Raw genomic sequence first — 23,985 nt, 5'->3', positions numbered from 1 at the left:
GGAGTTTCATCCTCAGCATATTTATCATCTCAGTAAAGACAGCTAACTCCCTCTGTTCCTCTCTGATATTGCTCCAGCTTTTTCATTTAATCTACTCCAATGAGGATTACGTGAAGCAGCTCGCTAAGCAGCACGGCTGGCAGGATGTTCTCACCAAACTCTATGTGAAAGAGTCCTACGGGTCCCACACTGCCAGCATCGCAAACTCCAGCACCCACCCATCCTTTGAACCAAAATATCGGCCGACGTTGCACAGGGAGCAGTCTCTGGTCATCGAGGACACCAATGCCATCTTCCTGAACTATAGGACCTCGCAGGACATCGAGGATGAGGAGGAGGAGGAGGAAATTGGCCAGAGGGACATCTCTGAGGGCTTCTCTGATTTATCCCAGTCACCTCCAAGTGGTGGTGGAGGCCCGCTGAAAAACTTCACTGGATCCCTCCATTTTAAGTCGTTTGATTCAGTGGACCAAGGAAGCCATTCGTCCTCCACCTCCAATGCTGTTGACATCACCTCGCCGTGCTCCAATGAAGAGGGGAGGGAGTACCAGCCCCTCTCTCCCTTTGGTACATCCCCCTTAGATATGGAGTTAGTGGGAATGGGGGAAACGAGTGCACACACTCCTGCAGGTAGTCTGACAAACACACCATCTCCTCTTGAGCACTGCAAACCATTCCCACCGCTCAGACCCAGGAAGAGCTCCAGTCTATCTAATGTGCTGGATGATACAAGCTATGGGACAGACCCTCCTACTGGAGACACAATCTCCAACACGTCCAATCCCCAGGTATGAATACTTTTTCTATCTTTATCGTGTTTCAGTTTTTTTCTGTGCGAGTTTGTGGCTGAGTTGTGTTTACATTATAGCAGACCCCCGAGGAGGAGCTGTGCAACCTCCTCACCAACATCATTTTCTCTGTCCTGTGGATCGGCACTGGGTCAGCGGGGCCAGAGGATGTGGTGTGGCGAGAGAGAGGACAGGTCTTCTCTGTCCTCACCAAACTGGGCTCGTCCTGCCAACTAGTTCGTCCTCCAGATGACATTAAACGCAGGTGAGTTACAGCGGTTTCATATTTCTTAAATATCAGAGAACAAACACATTCCATCTACGCTGAACCCATTTCATAATGGAAAAAGTGACTGGACCACACCCTTTGTTTAAGTATCCGGCAAGAGCATCAGCTCACACGCTGAAGCTTTGTTTGTGTCACAGTTTGTTGGAGATGATGCTGGAGTCCTCTCTGTCTGACCTGAGGGAAGCCCAGGGAGTGTCTCTGCCTTTCTGTCCCAGTCTGGTGCGGTTACTCAGATTGCTGCAGGACTTCCTGTTTGCTGAGGGTACAGACAACAACACGCTGTGGAGTGAAAAGGTATACCGCATAACTGATAACTGTTACTGAAACTATAGACTATACTGACCAAGACCAACCAAGACAAAACCACAAAGATTTGGATTAAATATAGAAATAGTATATTCAACACCCATTATCTGTCCAACTGTGCAGCATTTAATTTAAAATAAAAATTAAAATGAAAGGGAGATTGAAATTGAATTAGTTGCACAGAGGGTGATGTGTAGAGTATCTTTGGAATTGGTTGTTTATTGCTCATAGTTGGTAGACGAGCGAGAGACAGAGATTGCTACAACCTTTGTGTGGTTTAAACACAGGAAATTGTTCAAGAGCTGCATGGTTGCTTTCTACAAATACTGATCACCTGGGGAACTTCTATGAATTCTGGATGCTGAGTTCTTAGAGCAATATTCTCTTTGCGAAACACCAATGCAGCACATTTCAGCAGTGAATGTGCTGGAACCAGACGCTGTCAGAGATGTTTCTCTCCATTATTTCATTTGACTGTAATATTATCTCATATTATCATATTCTTCCACATGACAAACCTTTAAAAGTCAGATTACATTGTTAGGAGGAGGTGCTCTACTTTCATTACAAATAATTACATTTATATGTAGATTTTTGAGACATGAGTGATTCAAGTTGTTTTATTCCTGTTATTCAATTCATTGAGAGTAAATATAAAGCAGTCAGTTACTATGTTTTGTGTCAGGGGATGTTTTCATGATCTGAGCTAAGGCAGGGTGTAGAGTCATGTTTGGGTGGAGGTACCATTTGAATCAGCTCTTTAAATGCCTGTTAAGCTTTAGTGCACTGAATGGCATTAGGTTCTTTGAGATGAGGAAAGGTGTGGAAACAGGTCTAACCTTCTGGTCGTGCCCGTTGCTGACAGCAGTTGTCTCCTTGCAGATATTTGAGGGGGTGGTGAACCTGCTGGACAGGTTACAGGCCTGGCATAGCACCCCTGGCAGCCCCGGGAACACTGAACTGAAGGAAATGGCTCAGATTGGCCTGCGTATCATCACCGGATATATCCAACAGCCCCACTCCCAGGTCTGCTGCACTCACAGTCTCATGTCCAGTTCACCAACCATAAATATTAATAAAATGTGTTTTATGCATGGAAATAAATTTAAAGGGGTCAGACAATGTCTTTAACTTGATAAGTGCACTCAGATAAAGCCTTAAGAAGAAATACCATGCCTTCTATGGGTTTCTCCTCAAAGACATTGCAGTCATTCCTCTAAGGGAGTGTTCTGTATGAAAGGGCAGCTTCTCTCTGAGTTATGCTGCCACTGCTGCTGCTGCTTCAGCTGCTCTTCTTGCTGTTGGCCTGTGGGATTTAGGCACCAGTCATAAATGTACTGGACTCACATGTTGCTGGTTGTGTTTATCTACTTGGTAGTGCAAATCGCTCGAAGGCTCTTTTTGTTAATGCCAGGTCTGAAGTAAATTGGACCCTGATGTCACAACTGTGTGTGGATATCATACAATGCAAACTGAGATTAGAATGAAAACAAACACTAACATAACTAAATTAAAATAAAAAGTTTTACTCATGCCCTGCACAGTTTTGACAGTCATAATACAGCCTTAAGAAATACTAGCACAGTGAGATTCTACCACATTAACCTGACAGCTTTAATTTGCAGACTTCGGCTTCCACATACAAATTATTGAACCATCTTGCCATCATGTTATTGATGTGTGTGTGTGTGTGTGTGTGTGTGTGTGTCTTCCAAAGGAGTGACTGTTTATTTATGTGTGTATGGTTTGTACGGTGAGTTTTCCTCTGTTATTTTATCTTATCTTGTACAGTAATATAGCAGATCCACCGTCCACATGTTGCTGATATTTTACATGTTCATTTAAGTATAGACTTTTGATCATCATGTCTGTTCAACATATATTAATATTTACATGCAGAGACCTGCTTTTTGGCCCTCCTCAGGTGCGTGTGATGGCCTACGTGAAGCTTCACAGCCTGCTCCAGACTGTGTTGTGTCTGAGCTGGGAGGAGGTGTGCTTTTTGCTGGGTCAGCTGGGCGCCCCCCTGTGGTCAGAAGGTGTGATGGACAGCACCAACTGTGAACCCCCAGAGACTTTCTCCCAGCTGGTGCCCATTGTACGTACTCTGCTCGATCAGCACGCTGACCCTGTCACCCTCCAGAGCCTTCTGCCCAACCTGCCCATCACCAACGGCAGCACCACCTTCCCCCAGGACCTGAAGCTTTACTCTCTGACGCTGGAGTGGCAGGGGTTTTACCAGCAGAAGGTGAGCGTGTGGGCTGACATTCTACTTTTAAAATTAAACGTCACTTATCCTCCATTTAAGGATTCTAGAGAGCCTCCTCCCCTGTCTTTGTTTTGGTTAAGTAGGTATAATCAGCCCAACACCCTCAGATGCAGCTCCCTCTGTTCTTCCTTCTTCATTGTTTTTGCAGTCCTGCTTCCCAGTATGACCAGTTACCCATCGCTGGGTGGCTGAGAAATCTTAGAAATAGTTTAAAACATGCTATCAAAAGTTTAGAAAGGTGGGGGAAAAAAGAGCCCCAGACTCCTAAATGTTTGAAACTGACCTTCAGTGTATTTTAGTCAGAGATCAGTTTATGTTCAGACTTGAAGCTGAGATATTTTAGGAACTGATGCCAAACAGACACACTCACTGCTAGCTGGGTGCAGATTTATCATTGCACTGTGTGACAGTGTGTGTTCATAAATCTATTTTGTTTAGATTACTTTTGTATACAGATCCCACAATACATTAACCAGTATGGCATAACTTTGGCTGCGTTGACTTTTTACAGACTTCTCACGTGTATGTCAAAGTGTGACATGTATTCTCAGTTGAAGTCAATTAGCTGATGTATTTATTTTTGAACAGCTCCATACTTTTGGTATGCAATGTGAGACAGTAAGAAGGAAGAAAGAGTCAAGAGATACAGTGCAGTGGCTGTAAAAATATATTTCTAATTTAATAAATGGATAAAGGGAAGCTGTCAGTAAAATGGGGAAGTGTGGCGCCATGTCTGTCTCTTGTTTTTATGCAATTTACTCACTCATCCCTTTGGTTATGTGTTGTCAGCAGTTATAAGTTACACTTACACATTAAAAAGATCAGTCACCACATGTTTATAAAGAAGGTTAAGCTATGATTAATGTGAAACTGTCAAGTGTAAGGGTTAGGGTTAGGGTTTTTTAACTTTCATTTAGCAGTGTAGCAGTGATTTTATTGATGTGTGTTCAGGTCCACATCTTCAATGTATTCGTCTTGGACTTTTTGACATCTATGGCATTCTGTGGCTGAATGTGGCTCAATCTTTTCACTGAATGTCTTCCTCTAGGTTCAGCCCACTATGGAGCAGTATGAGCTGGACACATTTGGGAGGAGCCACGACATCATGTCTAATTTCTGGAACTCCTGCTTTGATGACCTGATGAGCACAGCCTTCAAACGGGACAAAGACAGATCCGACAGCAAATCAAAGTTTCAGGTTAAGAACTTGAGAACTTTCAGGTTTCGTGCATGAAATAAAGTTTTCACCTTTTAACAATCAGGCTTGATGTTGCTGACAGTTTTTTTTTTTCCCCACCCTTACAAAAACAGGAAGTGATTGTGAACCCCTACCTGAAGCGAGTCAAGAGTGAGAACAACAGGTACCAGAGCTGGCAGAAACAGAGCTCCAGCCAGCAGGGGGTGGTGTGGCAGCACTGGAGAGCTCTCCGCAGGCTTTTAACTAGTGAGAGAGGAGCGTGGGCCAACAGGTGGGATTAAATCGAACTCTAAATCAGTTATTTTTGACAAGAGACTGAAGGTTCACGTGCAAATCTAGTCGTACCAAAATGATATATTGCAAGAGACTGTGTTATCAATTTACTGTTCCTTCCTATTTAGAGCGATCACAATTATATTTATTTGCCAACAGAGTTCAGCCAGCGGTCAAATGGAAGTTGTCCAATGCAGAGACCTACTCAAAGATGCGTCTAAAACTTGTACCCAATTACAATTATGATCCTCACAGTGAAGCCAGTGCATTGAGGGACAACATGGGTATGTCATTGGTACAACTAACTTTTCTGTTTTTGTCATTTGGGCAGAAGGTGCTCAGATTATGTGCTTCTTTTTTCTTTTCTTTTTTTTTTTCAGGCACTGAAAGCCCTCGTAGCTCTGAACCTCTCCCACTGGCTGTTGCAAAGGAAGCAAAAGTAAGCGACATGGAGGATGATCAGTTAGGAGAGGAGGACCTCATCTTTTTGGACAATAAGTGAGTCTTGAGTTTGCAGATCATTTGTACCAGATTCAATTTTCTCTTCCTTTTCTTCATTATTGACTTGGAGGAAATGGAAACGGTCTGCCATGTTTGTGTCCTCAGGGTGGAGGGAGAGGATGAAAGCCAGAAAGAAAAACTGGTTCTGTCTGAAGACTGCGAGCTCATCACCATTGTGGCGGTTGTTCCGGGTCGCCTGGAGGTCACCACACACCATATTTATTTCTATGATGGCAGCAGTGAGAAAGAAGAGACAGAAGAAGGTAAGAAGTATATGTGATCGTAAAAATCACCTTTGTCTTTTTCCCCTTCCAGTCTTCAAAAAATAAAAAAGAGTAATCGAAATATCTCCCTTCAGGAATTGGGTTTGATTTCAAGAGGCCTCTGACGCAGCTCAGAGAGGTCCATCTTCGACGTTACAACCTGCGACGGTCGGCGCTGGAACTGTTCTTCATAGATCAGGCTCACTATTTCATCAACTTCAGGAAGAAGGTGAATTTAATCCTTCTTATTCTTGAGTTAAAATTACGCACTATATATTACTTAGATTATGTGGTGACATGAAAAAAAGTTTCCTGTGTTCGTCCTTTCAGGTACGAAACAAAGTGTACTCGAGGATCTTGGGGCTGCGGCCTCCCAACTTGTTTTACTTCGGCTCCCGCTCCCCTCAAGAGCTACTAAAGGCCTCTGGGCTTACACAGGTGTTGATTTCATACAGATATCTTTATTAAACTGAGTTATTACGTCTGACTTGTGCTCCGTGTTCCTGGATTAATCCAATGTTAATGTTTTGAACAGAAATGGGTATGCAGAGAAATCTCCAATTTTGAGTATTTGATGCAACTGAACACGATTGCTGGACGCACTTACAACGACCTGTCACAGTATCCTGTGGTAAATACACACCACCTCTGCCCGGCACTTTGTGTTTACGATAGCTTTATTGCAGCACTCAATGCATCTTGTTGCCCTGTGTGTTTTGCTGTCTTCAGTTTCCCTGGGTCTTGTGTGACTACACCTCTCCTGTTCTGGATCTGGAGGATCCATCAGTTTTCAGAGACTTGTCTAAACCCATAGGTGTGGTCAACCCACGCCATGCACAGAATGTGAGAGAAAAGTAAGCGGTCACATAACAGTGAGATTGTGGTTTCAGATTAGCAGCCATCTGTCAGTCTCACAAAGCAGCAAAATGCTTTGTACATTCTTAGGAATGTGTCATTTTCATAATTTCTTCTCCATTTCTCGCGAGGTATGAGAGCTTCGAAGACCCAGCAGGAACCACTGACAAATTCCACTATGGCACACACTACTCAAACGCAGCAGGAGTCATGCACTACATGATTCGCATGGAGCCGTTCACCACCTTGCATATCCAGCTGCAGAGTGGCAAGTGAGGGCTGACTGACCGGTGCATATTTCACACTCTTTCCAGCTGGAACCTGGTCTCACAGGTTTTGCCTTGTTGCATTATAGGTTTGACTGTGCAGACAGGCAGTTCCACTCAGTGGCGGCCGCCTGGCAGGCTCGCATGGAGAGTCCAGCTGATGTCAAAGAGCTCATCCCTGAGTTCTTTTACTTCCCAGAATTCCTGCAGAATATGAACGGTAAGCAGCAAAGTACCGGTGGTCACATTCTTAGCTGTATTCCTGATGTATTTTTGACACAAAGGAGCCAATGTGTTTTTGCTTCATGCTTGCTTGTAGGGTTCGACCTGGGACATCTCCAGATATCTCAGGACGCAGTGACAGATGTTCTGCTTCCTTGCTGGGCCAAATCAAGAGAGGATTTCATCAGGAAACACATGAAAGCCTTGGTGAGTCTGCACAAGCAGCCGCAGCCGTAAAACTCGCACTGACAGTCAACGATGCAGCATTCAAGATGAGAGCAACGTCTATGTTTGACCCCAGGAATGTGAGCATGTGTCCAGTCACCTCCATGAGTGGATAGACTTGATCTTCGGCTACAAGCAGAGAGGTGAAGAGGCAGTGAACGCACTCAATGTCTTCTACTACTGCACCTATGAAGGTAAGGCAAGAGCGAGCCTTTGCTTGGAAGGAAAGACCTTGCACCCTTTGGTTAGAAAATCATTGCTTTTTGTTTTGTTTTGTTTTGCCGTGTCTGTAGGTGCAGTAGACCTGGATGCAATTGCAAATGAGAATGAGCGGAAGGCCTTGGAGGGCATCATCAGCAATTTTGGACAGACACCCTGTCAGCTCCTGAAGGTGCCACTTCAAGTGTTATTCTCAGCGTGTTCTCAACATTCGGACAATCAACTCTGTCATGTTGAATTAAAAAGCTAAACAGCTGTTTTGTTTGTCCACCCAGGAGCCTCATCCTCCTCGTATGTCAGCTGAGAATGCCTCTAGGCGGCAGGCCCGCCTGGACACTATGCCCCCAAATATTTTTGAGGAGCTCAAGAAACTGCGTTCATTTGTGGAGGTGGGGCCTAAAACTCTTTGAAAATCTGTTACAACTCATATTGTGTTTTATGTATGTATTTATATGTGCTTGTGTTTACCTTAGGTGGTGAGCGATGGCTTTCCTCTGGTCCAGGCAGTGGTACCAAAAAACCAGAATCGCTCCTTCATCATCCAGGGCTCAGACATGCTGGTATGAATACTTTCAGATGGGGCCCAATTTGACACTAAGTCCAAATCCTGACAGCAATAAGACATTTGTTTTAAAAATCGTTGGCGGTCATCATGCTCAGACTATGTCATTATTTCTCTCCAGGTGACTGTGAGTTCAAATGGCTTGATAGGAACGCATAGCTGGCTGCCATATGACAAAAACATTGCCAACTACTTCACCTTCACTAAGGACCCTACGATCACTAATCCAAAGTGAGTGTTCTCAGGGAACTTGTTCTTTCACAATGGAGTTAACTTAATAAATGGCATGGGCATTTACATTGATTGAATTTATTATCTTAAATATCTGGCTCTGTAATTTTTAAGTGAGATTTTTAGGAACTTAGGAACCACCAGCTCAGTCAGTACGAACCTACTTTATTTTATTTATTTTATTTTATTTTTTTTTTGAAGAATTTAAAAAGATCCATAAATTGTTCTTGGCAAGTTGGATAGAGGATCCACACACATTTGCTATGTTGTACTTTTCTGTCTGTGAGGCTTCAAAGCCTGTTTAATGAATTGAAAGAGGCTTTAATAGATTTTATTTTATCCTGGTCTTGAAGGAAGGGGGTGGGGGAACATAAACACAGAGTAAATCAGCATGAGAAGCATTTGAACACTGAAGTTTCACGCAGCTTGTAATTTGTAGATGCCATGACAGTTTCATGGGTTGATAATAAATCTTTTGCTCATCTAGGCCACAGCTTACTCTCACTTCTTGTCTCTAACGTGCTTTGATGTTTTCCATCCCTGCTTTTTTGTGCAGAACACAGCGTTTCTTGAGTGGGCCTTTCTCTCCTGGGGTGGACATCAGCGCTCAGGTGCTGGTGGTGTCCAATGATGGACGTCTGCTGTTCAGTGGAGGACACTGGGACTGCAGTCTCCGTGTCACCCAACTGGGCAAGGGCAAGCTGGTGGGCAGGATCTGCCGGCACATTGGTGAGCTCTTATTGTGGTATGCTTAACTTTTAATATGCAAGCCTTGTTTAAGTGTTGCATGTTTATTTGCGTTTTTGTGTGTCCCACAAAGATGTTGTTACTTGTTTGGCCCTGGATCTCTGTGGCATCTACCTCATCTCCGGTTCAAGGGACACGTCGTGTATAGTTTGGCAGGTCCTGCAGCAGGTAATGCTCTTCTTTTATGGGAGCTAAGCTGATACGCCCATACATGCGCAGCTGGTTAAGGTTCCACCAATAATTTCTCTTTCTTCATCCTTCAGGGTGGCTTCTCTAGCGGCCTGTCTCCCCGACCTCTGCAGGTTCTCTGTGGACATGACCAAGAGGTTACCTGTGTGGCCATCAGCACTGAACTGGACATGGCCTTCTCAGGATCAAAGGTCAGAGGTGTCACATACTACAAACACAAAATGCCGACTGTGTGATTGATTTGCATGTCCCTTAACACTGACTGTCTCATGTACTGATATGTTCGCCTTAACTAATGTATCGTTATTGGTTTGGATCAAACTGACCCTCACTCTCTTTTTACTGTGTCAGGATGGAACTGTCATAGTGCACAGCGTCCGCAGAGGTCAGTTCCTGCGAACCCTGCGACCTCCTGGCAGTAGCTGTGCACCTGCCCAAATCTCTGAGCTTCAGGTGGGCATGGAAGGCCACATTGTCGTACAAACCTCACTGGCGGAGCGCTCTAACAGGAAGGTACATGAATACAAACAGTACAGTAAAATTTACCTGTAAACACATTTAGAAACGTCTGTATTGAACAAATTCTAATTGTTTCTACAGGGCAAGTACTCCATTTATGTTTACTCAGTGAATGGCTGTCTGCTGTCCTCCTCCATCATGGAGGAGCAGGTGACTACGCTCCACCTGGTGTCCGAATATGTCATCTTGGGCACTATGCAGGGCAGCCTCCACATACGAGATTTATTCAGGTACATTAACCGACAACATAGTTTGAAATTGACTTGAAATTATGCACATTTTCTGTATCAATAGAAACTCTAACTCCTTTTTTGTTTGACAGTCTGGATGCTCTTATAACACCACTGGCCTTGATGGTTCCTGTGAGGAGTGTGTCTGTCACCAAAGGGTGCAGCCACATCCTAGTGGGACTAGAAGATGGCAAGTTAATTGTGGTGGGGGCAGGGAAGCCAGAGGAGGTGAGAAGCAGGACTTGAAGTGAGATAAAGGGGTGTATGTTTGTATGTGTGAGTGTGCGAGGGGGAGGAAGAGGGGGGAGGGTAATCATATGTTAAGCAATAGTGTAAAACCAACTTTTTCAGATGATAATAGGGCCCCTTCAGACTACCATCTCTGTTTTAGCCCTGAAGTGAAGATTAACATGCTTCTCCATATCATCTCAGGTTCGCTCAGGACAATTCTCCCGTCGCCTGTGGGGCTCCACACGCCGCATCTCTCAGGTGTCGTCAGGTGAAACTGAGTACATTCCCACTGAGAAGGCTGGGAAATGAGATGAGCATTGGTGGACGACGTTGCACCTAAAAACATTGGCACTGTCTTTCCCCAAGCTGCAAAATTAACCCCCCTCCCAGCCACTGATCTCTCTGAGAGAGCAACTGTACACTGAGCACTTTTTTTTTTTAAATCCTAAAATATTTTGATATGTTGTTGTGTATTTCCCTGATGGTCGTGTACTGTTTTTAATCAGCATCATTCCAAAGAGTGGCCTTGTTTTGTGGATAGCAAGCATCTAAGTGTTTACAGTTGTGAAATATTGTCAGACTATATACACACTGAGTCATATTCCTGGGGAATGACTCAACCTGATGCACATTCTGCCTCAGACACAGAGGGATGTAAGCCTGTGAACTGCTCGGGCTTCATGGTCTTGACTTCTTTCTTCTCAGAGGCATGGGATCTCTGCACTGTGGAGAACCTCCTTCTTGAAACTCCCGGAAACTTGAAAAACTGCTGCAGGCCTTGCTTGAGATTTCCATATTGCAATTCTGGTCAATACCACAAGAGGGTTTGCTTTCTTAAGAAGCACACAGCTCCAACTGATTACCAGTGAATATTTGCTGTTATGGACCATAGTACCACTGTGTGTAATTCTGCAGTATCTAGGCTCTAAGCAATGTTAAACTGTCAAAGTTAAAGCAATAACTGCTTTAATGGTCAAGTATGTGAAATATATTCTTTTTTCAAGTCACAACTGTGGAGACATCACATGTTTGGATGAGTGATACTCAAGAGGACAAACACACAATGGAATGAAGGCCTTTACAATTGTTTCTGTAATAGTTTTATGTACATCACATGATTAGTATATCTGTTTTATTTGATCTGAAAAGTGCCTTTTTTAAGTGTGTGTCTTTAGCCATGTGTAAACACTGAACTCCAATCTTCTATTTCATATAAATCACTATATGTCTGTTTGATTTAAATGCACCTCACAGCCCTCTGACTCAGATGTGGATATAGGATATTGCAAATGAACTCAGTAAACTGTTGGCTGGCCTCACAAACTTGCCTATACTGGCAGCGTACTGTTTCTGAAGCACTGAAAACATCTGAAGACATGATGACTGCAGAACATGTGAGCAGAAAGTCCGTGAGTGAGCTTCAGAGGAATTTACTTCCTGCCAGCTTCTTTTACTGTGGTTGGAACAAAGTGGTTGTTATGCAGTGTCATGATGGGAGCGAGACAAAAACTATTTGGGAAAACGCAATACCCAATAACATAGTCCACACAGACAAATTACCTAGTCTTTGTAAGTGCTGCAAAGAATAACCATGAGTGTAAGCAAGCGAAAAGAAGGAGATATATATATTTGAAATAGTTTCAACTAATCAATTCATCCTACTTCACGCAAAAACTAATTCAGTAATTCAGTCAGTCCAAAGCACATTTTAATAAAGATTTACCTCTGTTCATCTGAGACATTATGAATATAAGGGATTGTTTTCATAAGCAGCTGGTCAAATGCATATTTGATGATCCATATAACACTGCCCTGTTTTCCCCTGAATTTTATGAATGTAATATTAAACTGAACTATGCAGTAACACTTAGAGCCTTTGATTTTGTCAAATGAAGTCGGAATTGGGTTTTCCCTTTTTTTTTTTTTTTTTATGGTCAGCATTGCCTTGAGTTTGGATTCAAGCCATTTTAACAATTGTCTCTTATTTAGCATTTGTGCTGTTGTCTGTGGTTGAAAATACACTTTACTTTTTAAAAATGACTTAGACTGTGTTCCTTCAGCATATTGAAACATTGTGTTTTGGGATTATGTTTGTGTTTTGTTTTTTTTCTCTTTACACTTCATCAGCTTTTATCTGAACTTGCATTTAATTTTCTTAAGATTTATGACAGCACACAAATATTTAGAGGTCCTCTTTTCTGTAGAACTGTGGCCCATATCCCGAGGATGATCAGACATTACTGCAAAATGAGCTCGGATTCTTGTGTGTGAACCACAGCAGGAAGGAAACTGATCCGCTGCCACAATGAGGATCATCCAGCTCCTCTACTGTAATCCCAGCCTTGCATGTGTCTGTGATGTTAACCCTATTGGAGTTGAAAAGGTCACAGTGAGCAACAGCACATTTACTTGAAGAGGAGACTTTGATCTCCTGGTGGGCCGAACATCCTGTCAGCCTACCCATAAACACCTCTGGGGGTACAATTCAGCGGGGTGGGGAGGGGCAAGGCGGGTGATAAAACTGACCCGTCGACCCCCAGTCAAATACAATCCATAGAAAAGAGAGTAAGGGAAGTGGAGTAGGAGGGTGAAGAGGGATGCAGTTGCTCTGATGTAGTCGTCCTGACAATGGTGGGAGGGGTTGACACCTCGCTCTTGGCTATTGGCAGTATCTCCCTCGGCCCTCCTCAGACCTGAGGGCAGGCTGAGTGAAATGCAACAATTTTAGTGTTGTGGAGGTTGTTCTTGCCAAGAATGCATCAACCCTCAAACAGGCCACAACTAACCCTTCACCCCCTCCGCTTCCCCCTCTGCACCATCTCTCCTCCACAATTTATTTAGTTATTTATTTTTGTTTGTTTCATAGCTCTGCTATCGTTCCCACCCTTGTACGACCACAGAGGAACTCGGCCCTTAGATAAGGAGTCTTTGCCTCTACGAGTCTGATTGCTGAAATATGTGGTAAAAATCTTTCTGCTACAAAGCCAAAGCCTATCCTATCCTAAACTCACTTTAAAAATGTTTGGGATGTGACTATCATTGTGTTATGGGCCGGTAAAAGAAGGAAGATTTATCTCAATAATAATTTCTCATTATTACATTATCAAGAGGAAGCGAAGGGACAATTTAAAAAAATCTTAAACAAGCTGGTCTGCATTGGAATAAGTTGAAAAAGATATTTCAAGACTCAAAAACAAACAAAGACCACTTGGAGAGGGAGATTTCTCATTTTAGTAAAGCAAACATCAGCCAAAAAAAGAATAAACCTTAAAACTAGCATTAAAAAGATCTTACCACAAATCCAGAATTCATTTTGCTCAATAAAATAAGGATTTCATGGCTCAATAATTCACAGCAGTTGCAGATTTCTGTGGTGTGTGGATGAAACTCTAGTCTTTTAACAAAGCGTAAAACCATTTAATTCAAATGAAGACTTTTTGTTTTTGTTTGTGTATGACTGAAATATGCCTTGAAGTTTTATCAGAGCAGGAATATCCCTTCTGTCTCCCCTCAACCTTTGACAGGCTTTGAAGTGTAAGTAGTATTGTATCTTAGAGATCTCTTCATTTGTTTTCCTCTGAAGTCTCTAGGCCCCCTGCGATGCATTCACTAGAATTTACAAGGTGTGTAATTTACCCTGCGTTGGTTTTGCAATCTTTTGAATTGCTGAGATCAAACATGTAGTTCTTCTTCAGAGCATCTTGTTTGATTCACATGCTTTCTATTGTTTCTGATCACAGCTCCATGCAACTGTCCCTGAAGGGTTGTAAACTCACACAGACCTCCCTTTAATAAGGTTTCATCCCAGGATCCTCATATGCTTTTGTTTTTCCACTATTCACGACCAAAAAAAAAAAAAAAAAAAAAAAATGCTGTGTGACACTGATAGAGTTGACAACGCAGCCAATAATGTGAAAAGCTGTTTTACACATTTTAATACTGGGATGAATCTTGTGTATTAGAAAAGCAACTATGAGAATATTCCAACTCTTCTTTACACATACGGACATGTGATTTCTCAACAAACAGTGGTGGGTTCAGGTCAGGACTTATATTTCATATAAATTTGCGTAAAAGATGCAATACCTCAATGAAGAAATTCTACTTTCAAATTTTTATTTGGGTGAGAATTCTTTTATATGCATCAGTGTGCAAAAAGTAGAAGTACATCTTTGTACATTATGGCTGGTTAAGTGGAGTCTAATGTCCAACTCTTATGTAAGTGGTTTATTTTCCTCTAAAACAAAGTGAAGTATAAATGTAAGTAAAGTAAAAGTAGTCTGCACAACTGCCAGTAAACAGTGTGCGATGGGAAAATATATAAAACTGTAGAAATTTATAAATATTCAAATAAGAAAGAAAACAAACAATCTTATAAAAGAAGAATGAACAAAAAGACCCTGGGTGAAATGACGTCAGAAAATTCTGATCCTTCGATAAAAGCATAATAAAATAAATAATAATAAAACAAAGCAAAACAAACAAACAAAAAAGATAAAAATGAAGGTAAATAAAACATACATGGCACCAAAACCAAAACTGCTGAATGGCCACTGCGACTGTATGATCCATGAAAGTGAAGAGCTTATGTAGGTGCTCTATTCAGTGCTACATACTATTTAGATTTTGTTGTGTAAATTTAACTATTTCTTAAAAATGTAGAGGAAGGTGAATAAATAGGCTGGTACAATATTTCTCTATGATTGGAGCACAAAAACTTAAGTGCTCTCAAATGAACCCTTCGATAAAGTAGAGGTTCCACATTTGTACTCAACTTTACATCACAAATATTAACAGCCAATTTATTTACACATGTTTGTTCAACAAACGAATTGGATTTGTCCATTTTCTTGCTCAATAAAATTAATAGCCATTGGCTGCCAGATGGCCAGCCCAATAAAACATGAGCTCATCTCACGTCCATATTATCATATTGGTTAACTGTGTGTTGACTAATTGTCAGGGTTGATTTTTTTTTTTTTTTTTAAACTCTATGACATTGTGGTGCGACGCAGAGATGCAGCCAATCAGGAGCCCCGTTGAAAGTGGAGTCGATGGGAGGAGAAACGCTTGAGGAGAGGTGGCCGGAGCTTTTCCTGCCTCATCTGAAGCGAAGCAGCAGGAGAGGAGGGATCCCAAACAGACCAAACTCTGTGTTAACCTCCACAGCATCAGCAGAGAAACCAGTTGAAAGGAGCAAATGTGTCCTCTGCGTTGCAACCGGGAGACTGGACGGATTACGCACCATCTGTATGTTAAAGCGGCGTTTTGTGCGTAAAAGCCTGGTTGCTGATCCAGGAGCCACAGGTTACTCTGCTGCCCGCTCAACTATCACGTTGTGTGATCCGTCAATGAGTTTCTTCATTTTTTCTGGCCAGATTCGATGTGGTAGGGAGGTTTGGTGAGACTTTTTTTTATGCAGCTGTTGGGAACTGGAAGAGACTGAAAAAAAAGAAGTTCATTCAGAGATCCAGAAGAGTTTGGAAACCGAAGATATGAGTTTTTTTCTCTTCTGCGCACTTCTGCTGTTGAAAGTAAGTAAGACTTGGTGTGTTAGTAAAAAAAATGTCACGTAGCCTAAAACCTATATAAACAACCAAGTAAATAAATATCGATCTCTTATCATTATAAAAACACAACAGCCGCCCTTGTAAACTTGAGCCCCACAAAGACATGTCTGTTAAGGACTGTGTTTGTTGTTAATCTGTAGGAGAACCAGAGCGAGAAGACATCTGATTAAAAGTCTAAAAATCAGGAAAAACAAACTCTTCCTAGTTTGGTTATAATCCTGCAGTTTTTCAGAGTCACATCCCAGAGTTTGGCCTTACTGTACATCTAAATAGAGTTAACCTACAGCTGTAGACCTCCATAGTCACAAACAACCTGAAATTATATGTAAATTCTTTCTTTTGTGGCTGCAATTCGAGGAGGACATAATTTTTCACTCTTATAACCATTTGTAGTGTTGGCAGTCACAGTGAGCTGAACATGGCACAATTTACCAAGAATATCCATCAACTCAATAATAAATGATGCATTTTTTTGGACAAATTATAGTGTCACTGATGTTTGATAGCATATCATTAAGCCTGGGTGAGTGGAAAAGAAAGCGCCCACAGTTGCAGACAATAATTTGACACCCATCTATCTCAAACAGCCCATGGGGCTTGTAGTCCTGTTGGGGCACGCTCATCAGAGACAAAGCACTTTTGTGACATCAAAGCCTTCAGATAAAACTGAAGCTCTTAAAAAGATATGAATCTATTTCTTTGGTGAGCACATAAAATCGGCAGGATTTCTCTATGAAACCTAAGATAGTAATTATCATCTGGTTTGCAAATATGGTTACTTAAACAGTCTTTATCCTTCAGAAAAGCTTTTGTAGTGTCATTTTCTAATTACTCATTGGAGGATTCAGTGCAGAAGTTGACCATATCCCATGGTATTTGAGCCCATGCTTCACAAAGGACTATTTTTAAATGAGTTTCCGAGGCTCATATTGCCTGTAGTTTACTAAAGATGTGCCACATTTGGTGCTTACAACAGATCCTGGTGAAAAAGTGACCCAGCTCCCAGTGTTGTTGGGCTCTGGATATCCAGAGCAAAGCAATTATCATCATTTTCTCCCAGTTTGTGGTGTGTGTGTGTGTGTGTGTGTGTGTGTGTGTGTGTGTATATATATATATATATATATATATATGTGTGTGTGTGTGTGTGTGTTTGTGTATTTGTGTATGTATGAGTTGGGGAGAGGAGGTTTTCTACCACAGCTATTTGAATTTCCATAGAGCAGTTACGCAGATTTCTTTGAGGAACCATTTCGTAACTCTTTGGTGAGAGTTGAAAATCTGTAGATGAGTGTTGGGTGAGTTTTTCAGCTTAAAAAAAAGAGAGAGAGAAAAAAATGTGCCTTTTTAATTTGTTATCCTCTATTGTGCTGATGACATTGATCCGTGCAGTTGAGACAGCTTTCCGTCAGCTCAGGCTGTTTCTGCAGAATGACCTCAGCCTGTTGCCGTCACAGACAGCACAGTGATGGTTCATGGGTCAGTGTCCGCGGGGGGGGGGCATCCTTTTGTGTTTATTTTCATGCAGATTAGATTAACTGTGGAAACTCCAGCGTGGGTGCTTCAAATGCGGCCCCACTTCAGAAAGGCACAGGAAATGTTTCAGGCACAGAGAGGACTGAAGTGTGTGTGTGTGTGTGTGTGTGTGTGTGTGTGTGAGATCCGTGATGACTGAGTGACTCCGGCAGCCGTGGAGTTGAGAGCCCCACTGAAAGCAGTGCTCCTCGGTGGTCGGTCTGCTCTCTCTGGGGAATTCCTTAAGATTGCAGCTTCTTACCTAAATGGAAAAACAACTGCAGAGCCTTTCAGTTTGGACTGAGGGTGACGCATACTACTTCAGAAATACTCTGCAGCCTGGCACAGCAATTTAATCTTTGCTTGAAACATATAGATAGATATATTTAGATCATGCCAATCTATGATGATGTTGGATCAACATGAAATATAGAATGAGCATAAAGGTTTGACAGTGATCCGCTTACCAGTAAACAAATATAAAACATGATTTCCGCACTTAAGTAAAATTTATCCAGTCAAATGATTTGATTTAAAACAAATCTGAAAAACCTTTAAATTTGGAAACACACATACATACACACTTTAGTTGCCAATGTTAAAGTTACATAAACACAATTTTTGCAGTGCTAATACCTTTTTATATGAAATGAAGCTTATGTGTTTGTGTTGATTTATATAGCATTATGTCTATTACAATGTGACATGTTTAATAACTGAACATATAAATATCCATCACACTCACCATATATAGTCCGATTTCAATGTAAACAGTAGACAGTCTTAGCCATTCCTGTACTGAGTAAATCCCTGTTCCCTCTCATCTCCACTGGGGCATGGACTAAATGTTTCATTGGGAGCTGGGCAGCAGGTTAAGTGCCAAACCTTTGGGAATTCCCGCTCTGTGGAGAGTTGGCCCTCCAGGAAAGCCTACAGGGCTGCACCACACACCACCCACTGTTAAATGACAGAAATCCAAGCTGGAGGTACAAATAAAGCGGAGTCGGTGTCACCAAATATTTACCAAAGTATAGATTTAGGGCTAAAAGGGGAACTAATGTTAGTAGAGGAGGTCCATCTGTCAGACAGAGAGGACAAATTTGGAGTTACCAGAATGCTTTCTCTATCCAAAGTTATTATGGTCCTCAGGTTTGGTCGCAGTCTGCCAACTCCAAACATCCTGCTGGTCCCTGGCTGCTGGATTGGACCACTCCGACACACTAATGCCTCTGATCTGTGCTCTGTGGCACTCAGATATCATCAGGCTCCTCTGTAAGCGCTGCAATAAAACTGGATGTTGTTTTTGGAAAGAAACAAGCCCTGTTTCAAAGCTGTTTCTCCTCTATTATCAGCATGTAACATGAAACATTTCAGTGTTTTTGCGACTGGGATCATGGCACCGTGTGTGTGTGTGTGTGTGTGTGTGTGTGTGTGTGTGTGTTTCTGATGGGTCTTTCATTGGAGGCTCTGCAGGTTCTCACATGTTGCCTATGTGTCTTGGCAGACTTCAGAGACAAAGAGAGACATCAGTGGGTTGTTTAGCTGTTACTTTTCCCCTTTGCAGGAGGTTAGTTGTTAGACATCTGTTTGCTCTCGTCAGCCCTCAGGCAGAGCAGGCCAATCTCTGGTAAATGTGTGGATGTTTAAAATGCCGCTGTTCAGAGCCTGGAGAAAGGGGAGTTAGTGAATTACTGACCTTCATAGACACACCTGTAGGGTTTGGGGACTTCAAAGGCCCCCGCTCACCCAAACAGACACTCACATGCTGGGCAGCCTTGGTTAACTGACACCCTTGCCTGGGGCAGGAACTGTCTCAATATACCTCTCCCCTCCTTTTACTGTCGTCAAGAAGTAAACACACATGCAGCATTCACACACGCACGCTCACACATGCACTCACTCACAAACACACATTTTCATTCTCATTTGAGTGAGTGGGTGAGTGGAGGCCCTTTTTTTAACTTCTTCCTTCCTCCTTTTCTGAGTGTTTTCCTTCACCCCTTTTTGCCTTATTCTTTCCACTGGTCCAAAGCTATCTGATTAAAGCCAGCCCCTCCTGTCAGGCACCAACCCTGCTGCACAAGCCGTTAGGAATGTCTGATCTATCCCTCATGTCACAACTCCAGCCGGGCTCTCCATTACCCACTTGCAGATAAGGACTCGAAGCAGTTTAAGGGCGAAAACTCAGGCAGATAGAAAGATTAAAAAGGCCATTTTCAGTTCACCTACTTCTCATGAAGTGGGATGCGTGCAACTGGAGAAAAACTCCATGGACAAAAAAAACCAAACAAAAAAAAAAAACTTCCTGTCTTGGTGTCTTTTCCTTTGTTAGTACTGCCTGAGCAGTTCGCTGTGAACCAAGTAGTAGTTATGTAAACATGGTGAAAGTCATTTGTTTTGGTTAGTTTTGTTCTCTTTCTCTGGTGATATTTTTCTAACTATGTCATTTATTCACTGCAGGTAACTTTTGGAGATGCCTGTGCCAGCAACCAGTTCACTGAATCAGGGCAGTGTTGCAGTCTGTGTCCTGCTGGCTTTGGTGTGGAAGCAAAATGTGGGGAACAGGATACCAAGTGCACACCGTGCCTGCCGGGTAAGCAATTAGAATAGAATAAGCTTTATTGTCGTTATACAAGTACAACAAAACATGTACTGTTTTGTACAACATGGATTGGCATCTGCCATTACTGCTGATATTTGTAAGAGAACGTTTTTATTTTTTACTGATGCTGATTTTGTGCTTGGTCTCCAGGGACATTTTCCCCATCTGAAGGTCTTGGCCATTGTCTCGCCTGTACCAAGTGCCCCAAAAGTGCCTCTATGGTGGCATCGTGCTCTGCTAATCAAGACACACAATGCGAATGTGAAAGCGACTCCTTTCTTTTGGGAAACCTAAGCATGTGTGCGCCTTGCTCCAAATGTGTGCACGGTCAGGGTGTCATTCGGGAGTGCGGCCCTCAGGGAAACACTGTGTGCCAGACATGTGGACCAGGAACATTTTCTGAGGAGCATATTAGCACCAAACCATGCCAGATGTGCACCCAGTGCTCCGATAGTGAAGTGGAGATCCGACCCTGCTTGCCCAACTCTGACACACTTTGCATGGGTGAGTTGTGAAGTAGGATGTAAGAGGGTGAGAAAATGTTCCTGATTTTTGGACATTGTTTATTTGTCTTATTGTTGATAAATCCCATGATCAGAAACGCACAACCGTGTCATGTATACATTATCTGACTGATCCACACCCACAACTTAAAACACATTAAACTGTGGAACTATTGTTCAAAAAAAAAAACAAAAAAACTTAGCCATCATTTTGTGAATGAGTTGGAGTGGAATGGTCTTTTATTGAGATTTGCTGACACTAAGGAGAATATAGTATAGAAGCAGCCTTTAAAGATCTAAGGCAGGCGAAGGCAGTAATAGTGGAGAATAAAAAGATAAAAGAATGAATTCAAGTAAAGGGGGGATGGCATGGGGTGTCTGTGTCGGTGAACACAAGGACATGTGGTCAACACCTGCATCCACACCTCATCTGAACACTCCAAGCCTGGAAACATGAGTAGAGGAAAAACAGTCCACTTAAGTGCTGTAGTCCAATTGGTCTGAGCTTGACAGGTCTTAAGGGTGACTGACTCTTAGAGCCTCGAAGGCCAAGGGAGGCTGCTGACCCTGACCACCAGTCTGCTTGCTTCCAAATGGCTACACTCACTCTCCAGGAGTAAGGTCATCTTTACACACTCTGGGTGAACGTGTCACGACCCTTTGACCCCTGAGAGGTCAACACAATACCTTGTAGCGTTTGATCTTAAAATAGGCAGACCACAGGAGGGAAGGCATGGCTGGAAATGGGGGCAATCAAAGGTTTGGAAAACTCCAGGGGATCTGGGCAGCTGAACCTATCATTGCATCGGGCATGCAGACTTCTCTGGAATTATTTCTGGCCCTAATTTATGCAGCCCAAATGTGTTTCTGATGTCCATATGTGCTCATGCTATGTTACCGTACCTGACACATCTCCCTTTCTTAAACTTAACAGATAAGAAGCTGCACATTCTGTCTCGTCCTGCTGAGTCTGATGGGACCCGTGAAGCTCCTAACTTTCCAGGTGCAGAGGAGGCAATAGACGAAGACGAAGCAAGTCCTTCCCCTGAGGCACCAAAGTTTACCCCAGAGGATGAGGGTGGCAACAACAATATTCTTGCTTATGTGTCTGTTCTGGCTGCCGTGGTGCTGGGTCTGCTTCTTTATGTGGCTTATAAATGGTGAGTCCTTGTGAGGGATGGCTCCTCGACCTTAAATGGACTCAATAATGAATATAAAATTTGCCCTGGAATGACAAATTGCTCACCGTGTGTAATTTATCTGACATTGTTTTCCTGTGCTCCTCCCAGCTGGAGATCGTGTAAACAGAAGAAAGCACTCTCTAAGGCCCGGGCAGCTGAGTTGGGATCATCTCCAGAGGGAGAAAAGCTCCAAAGCGACAGTGGTGTTTTTCTGGACTCGCACAGTCTGCAGGACAACCAGCCCAGCAAAGGTATGGTGGAAACAGGCTCTTGAAAATGAAATGAAATTAAGGTTTCTAAGGAATGATGAACTCAGTGTGTTAAATTGGATTTACATGGCTGCAGTATTACTAAAGAAAGTGAAGAGTGAACAGTCGAAGCCAACAAATGGCTTCCGCAGTTGTCTTTGGAAAGATTGTTTTTGGAAACTGAATTTTATGTTCCAGAAAAAACACCACATTCTTTTAAAAGTACAAAGTAAAGTGCTATTGAGCAAATATTCGTGTGAGCACATTTTCGTGCTGTTTTTCATTTTATGTAAATGAATGATTCTGGTCGTCTGATCTGCTGATTGTACTCCAGTAAAAGAACCAGGAAGGTTAGACTTCTTGCTAGTAAACAATGCAGGTTTTCAAAATGTGTGGCTTTTGCTGTATGGCTTTGTGGATTACTTAAAACGAAGGAAATTGATTCAACACATTTGTGAGGCCTCCAGGGCAGACACAGTGGGCTTTGGTAAGAGACAATGGATCTTAACATAAATTTGATAGTTCAGAAGTAAACCCCACGGGGCATCTTTAAGTTCCCAGTGCTTTCCTCCAGAATAATGATGAGAAAAGTTTCTAATTTACTTTCTGGTCCCACAGCTACCAAGAGGGACAGCAAGCCGGACAACTGGCTATACATCAACCTACCCCCCCACAGACAGGAAGAGGTGGAGCGCCTACTGCAGGAGGGAGGCAGCCAAGGGTGGAGGGAGCTGGGGGCAGAGCTGGGCTATGAGTCTGAACAGCTAGACCTGTTTGGGCGTGGAGAGGCCGCTGCTCACACTCTCCTGTCTAACTGGGCCCAGAAAGAAGGCTCCACTCTGGGACTGCTGTGCTCTGCACTGGCCCACATTGAGAGGCCTGACGTGGTGACAGCTCTAAACTGCCCCGCACAGGGAGTCTCCGTGGTCTAACAGCCCGTCAGCCACGGGTGTGGCCTTCACAAACTGAGGTGAAGAACTTTGATTGACATGACATGGGAGGAACTCTTTTATATCAACAGCTGTCAGCATTGGAGACCGCCACAGAAAGTCCTTCCGGCTTTGTTGGACGCTTATTTGTTTCAGTAAAACAGCAAAAAAAAAAACCATTCTAATAACCCTTTAGTCCGGTTTATGTCACCATTTCTTTTGATATGAATCTGAGTGCATGAAAGAAACGCCTGCGGTGTGTCTGGTATTGGTACAGAGCAACTAACCAGTTAATAGGGGAAATGAAGGCAGAATACAGAGCAAGTATAATGTCATAAATTAAAACAGAACGTGTCAGTGCCAGTGCCAGCAATTTTCTCTTCTTGTGAATCCCCAGTGGCTTACTTCAAGCACTGGAATCTGGACCAGATTGGATTACATTACAGTGACCTCCACATACGCTACAAGAAGCAAGGAAGACGAGAATGTGTTTACAAAGTGCTGCACGAGTGGGCTGTTTCAAAAACCACTGCTTCCCTCATATTCAGACAGCAATCAGAGTCGTTCCCTTCTCCATCCTAAAGGAAATTTAGCTTCCGTTTACAATTTAGAAAAACATGGACGGCTTACACTACCAACGTTCCAGTCTGGCAAGTCTTGTTTTATGAATTACAACTTCAGAAACCAGTTTGCCTTTGATTTTTGCCAAAAGGCGATGGCTTCTTTGGAACTTTGGAAAAAAAAAAAAAAAAAAAATACATGGCCATCCTTCTGTGAGTGATCAAATAGTTTCAAACTGCAAGAAAACCAATTAAGAGTTTTCATGGCCAAGCCATCAGATTTCTACAGACGAAATTAAGGGTTAAATCTTAGCCGTGACTCTTGTAGCAGTTATTTTCTCCATAAGAACACTAAGTAACGCTGAGACTAGGATTCTTCACAAATGTGTTGCCCTGCTTTTTCTTCTTTCTGCATTGCAGCCATTTAGTAGCCTTGGTATTTACTTACACTGAAGATATTTTATGCACCAGTGATACTTCAAACGAAAATGAAGCAT

General features: G+C 42.7%; 2 protein-coding genes across 3 annotated transcripts in view; both read left to right on the top strand.

Annotated features, from left to right (window-relative positions):
• Window positions 1–12,394, top strand: part of nbeal2 (neurobeachin-like 2) — a 30,417-nt gene extending 18,023 nt beyond the window's left edge. Inside the window, exons 27-55 of one of the 2 annotated variants that reach the window (XM_029503562.1) lie at window positions 78–788; window positions 872–1,053; window positions 1,215–1,371; window positions 2,266–2,409; window positions 3,308–3,631; window positions 4,701–4,850; window positions 4,964–5,121; window positions 5,283–5,407; window positions 5,504–5,621; window positions 5,730–5,887; window positions 5,983–6,116; window positions 6,218–6,325; window positions 6,423–6,518; window positions 6,617–6,741; window positions 6,874–7,014; window positions 7,098–7,228; window positions 7,328–7,437; window positions 7,532–7,649; window positions 7,749–7,846; window positions 7,950–8,063; window positions 8,148–8,234; window positions 8,358–8,467; window positions 9,024–9,196; window positions 9,288–9,382; window positions 9,478–9,594; window positions 9,755–9,916; window positions 10,004–10,152; window positions 10,245–10,380; window positions 10,585–12,394. In XM_029503562.1, coding sequence (XP_029359422.1) covers window positions 78–788; window positions 872–1,053; window positions 1,215–1,371; window positions 2,266–2,409; window positions 3,308–3,631; window positions 4,701–4,850; window positions 4,964–5,121; window positions 5,283–5,407; window positions 5,504–5,621; window positions 5,730–5,887; window positions 5,983–6,116; window positions 6,218–6,325; window positions 6,423–6,518; window positions 6,617–6,741; window positions 6,874–7,014; window positions 7,098–7,228; window positions 7,328–7,437; window positions 7,532–7,649; window positions 7,749–7,846; window positions 7,950–8,063; window positions 8,148–8,234; window positions 8,358–8,467; window positions 9,024–9,196; window positions 9,288–9,382; window positions 9,478–9,594; window positions 9,755–9,916; window positions 10,004–10,152; window positions 10,245–10,380; window positions 10,585–10,692 — 4,539 coding nt within the window. In that variant the 3' untranslated portion in view covers window positions 10,693–12,394. Of the gene's footprint in view, window positions 1–77; window positions 789–868; window positions 1,054–1,214; window positions 1,372–2,265; window positions 2,410–3,307; window positions 3,632–4,700; window positions 4,851–4,963; window positions 5,122–5,282; window positions 5,408–5,503; window positions 5,622–5,729; window positions 5,888–5,982; window positions 6,117–6,217; window positions 6,326–6,422; window positions 6,519–6,616; window positions 6,742–6,873; window positions 7,015–7,097; window positions 7,229–7,327; window positions 7,438–7,531; window positions 7,650–7,748; window positions 7,847–7,949; window positions 8,064–8,147; window positions 8,235–8,357; window positions 8,468–9,023; window positions 9,197–9,287; window positions 9,383–9,477; window positions 9,595–9,754; window positions 9,917–10,003; window positions 10,153–10,244; window positions 10,381–10,584 lie in introns of both variants that reach the window. The other variant, XM_029503561.1, reaches the window with a different exon arrangement.
• Window positions 12,395–15,499: 3,105 nt separating this feature from the next.
• nradd (neurotrophin receptor associated death domain) lies at window positions 15,500–23,730 on the top strand. Its single transcript, XM_029504545.1, has 6 exons — window positions 15,500–15,917; window positions 19,926–20,058; window positions 20,218–20,571; window positions 21,505–21,730; window positions 21,860–22,002; window positions 22,618–23,730. The coding sequence occupies exons 1-6, from the start codon at window positions 15,879–15,881 to the stop codon at window positions 22,929–22,931; spliced, it is 1,209 nt and encodes a 402-aa protein (XP_029360405.1). The 5' UTR covers window positions 15,500–15,878; the 3' UTR covers window positions 22,932–23,730.
• The last annotated feature ends 255 nt before the right edge of the window (window positions 23,731–23,985 follow it).

Source organism: Echeneis naucrates, chromosome 6 (assembly GCF_900963305.1).
Source record: "Echeneis naucrates chromosome 6, fEcheNa1.1, whole genome shotgun sequence".
In the NCBI taxonomy this organism is placed as follows: Eukaryota; Metazoa; Chordata; class Actinopteri; order Carangiformes; family Echeneidae; genus Echeneis; species Echeneis naucrates.
Note: the sequence above shows the minus strand (reverse complement) of the source record. Positions and strands in the feature narration are given on the sequence as shown.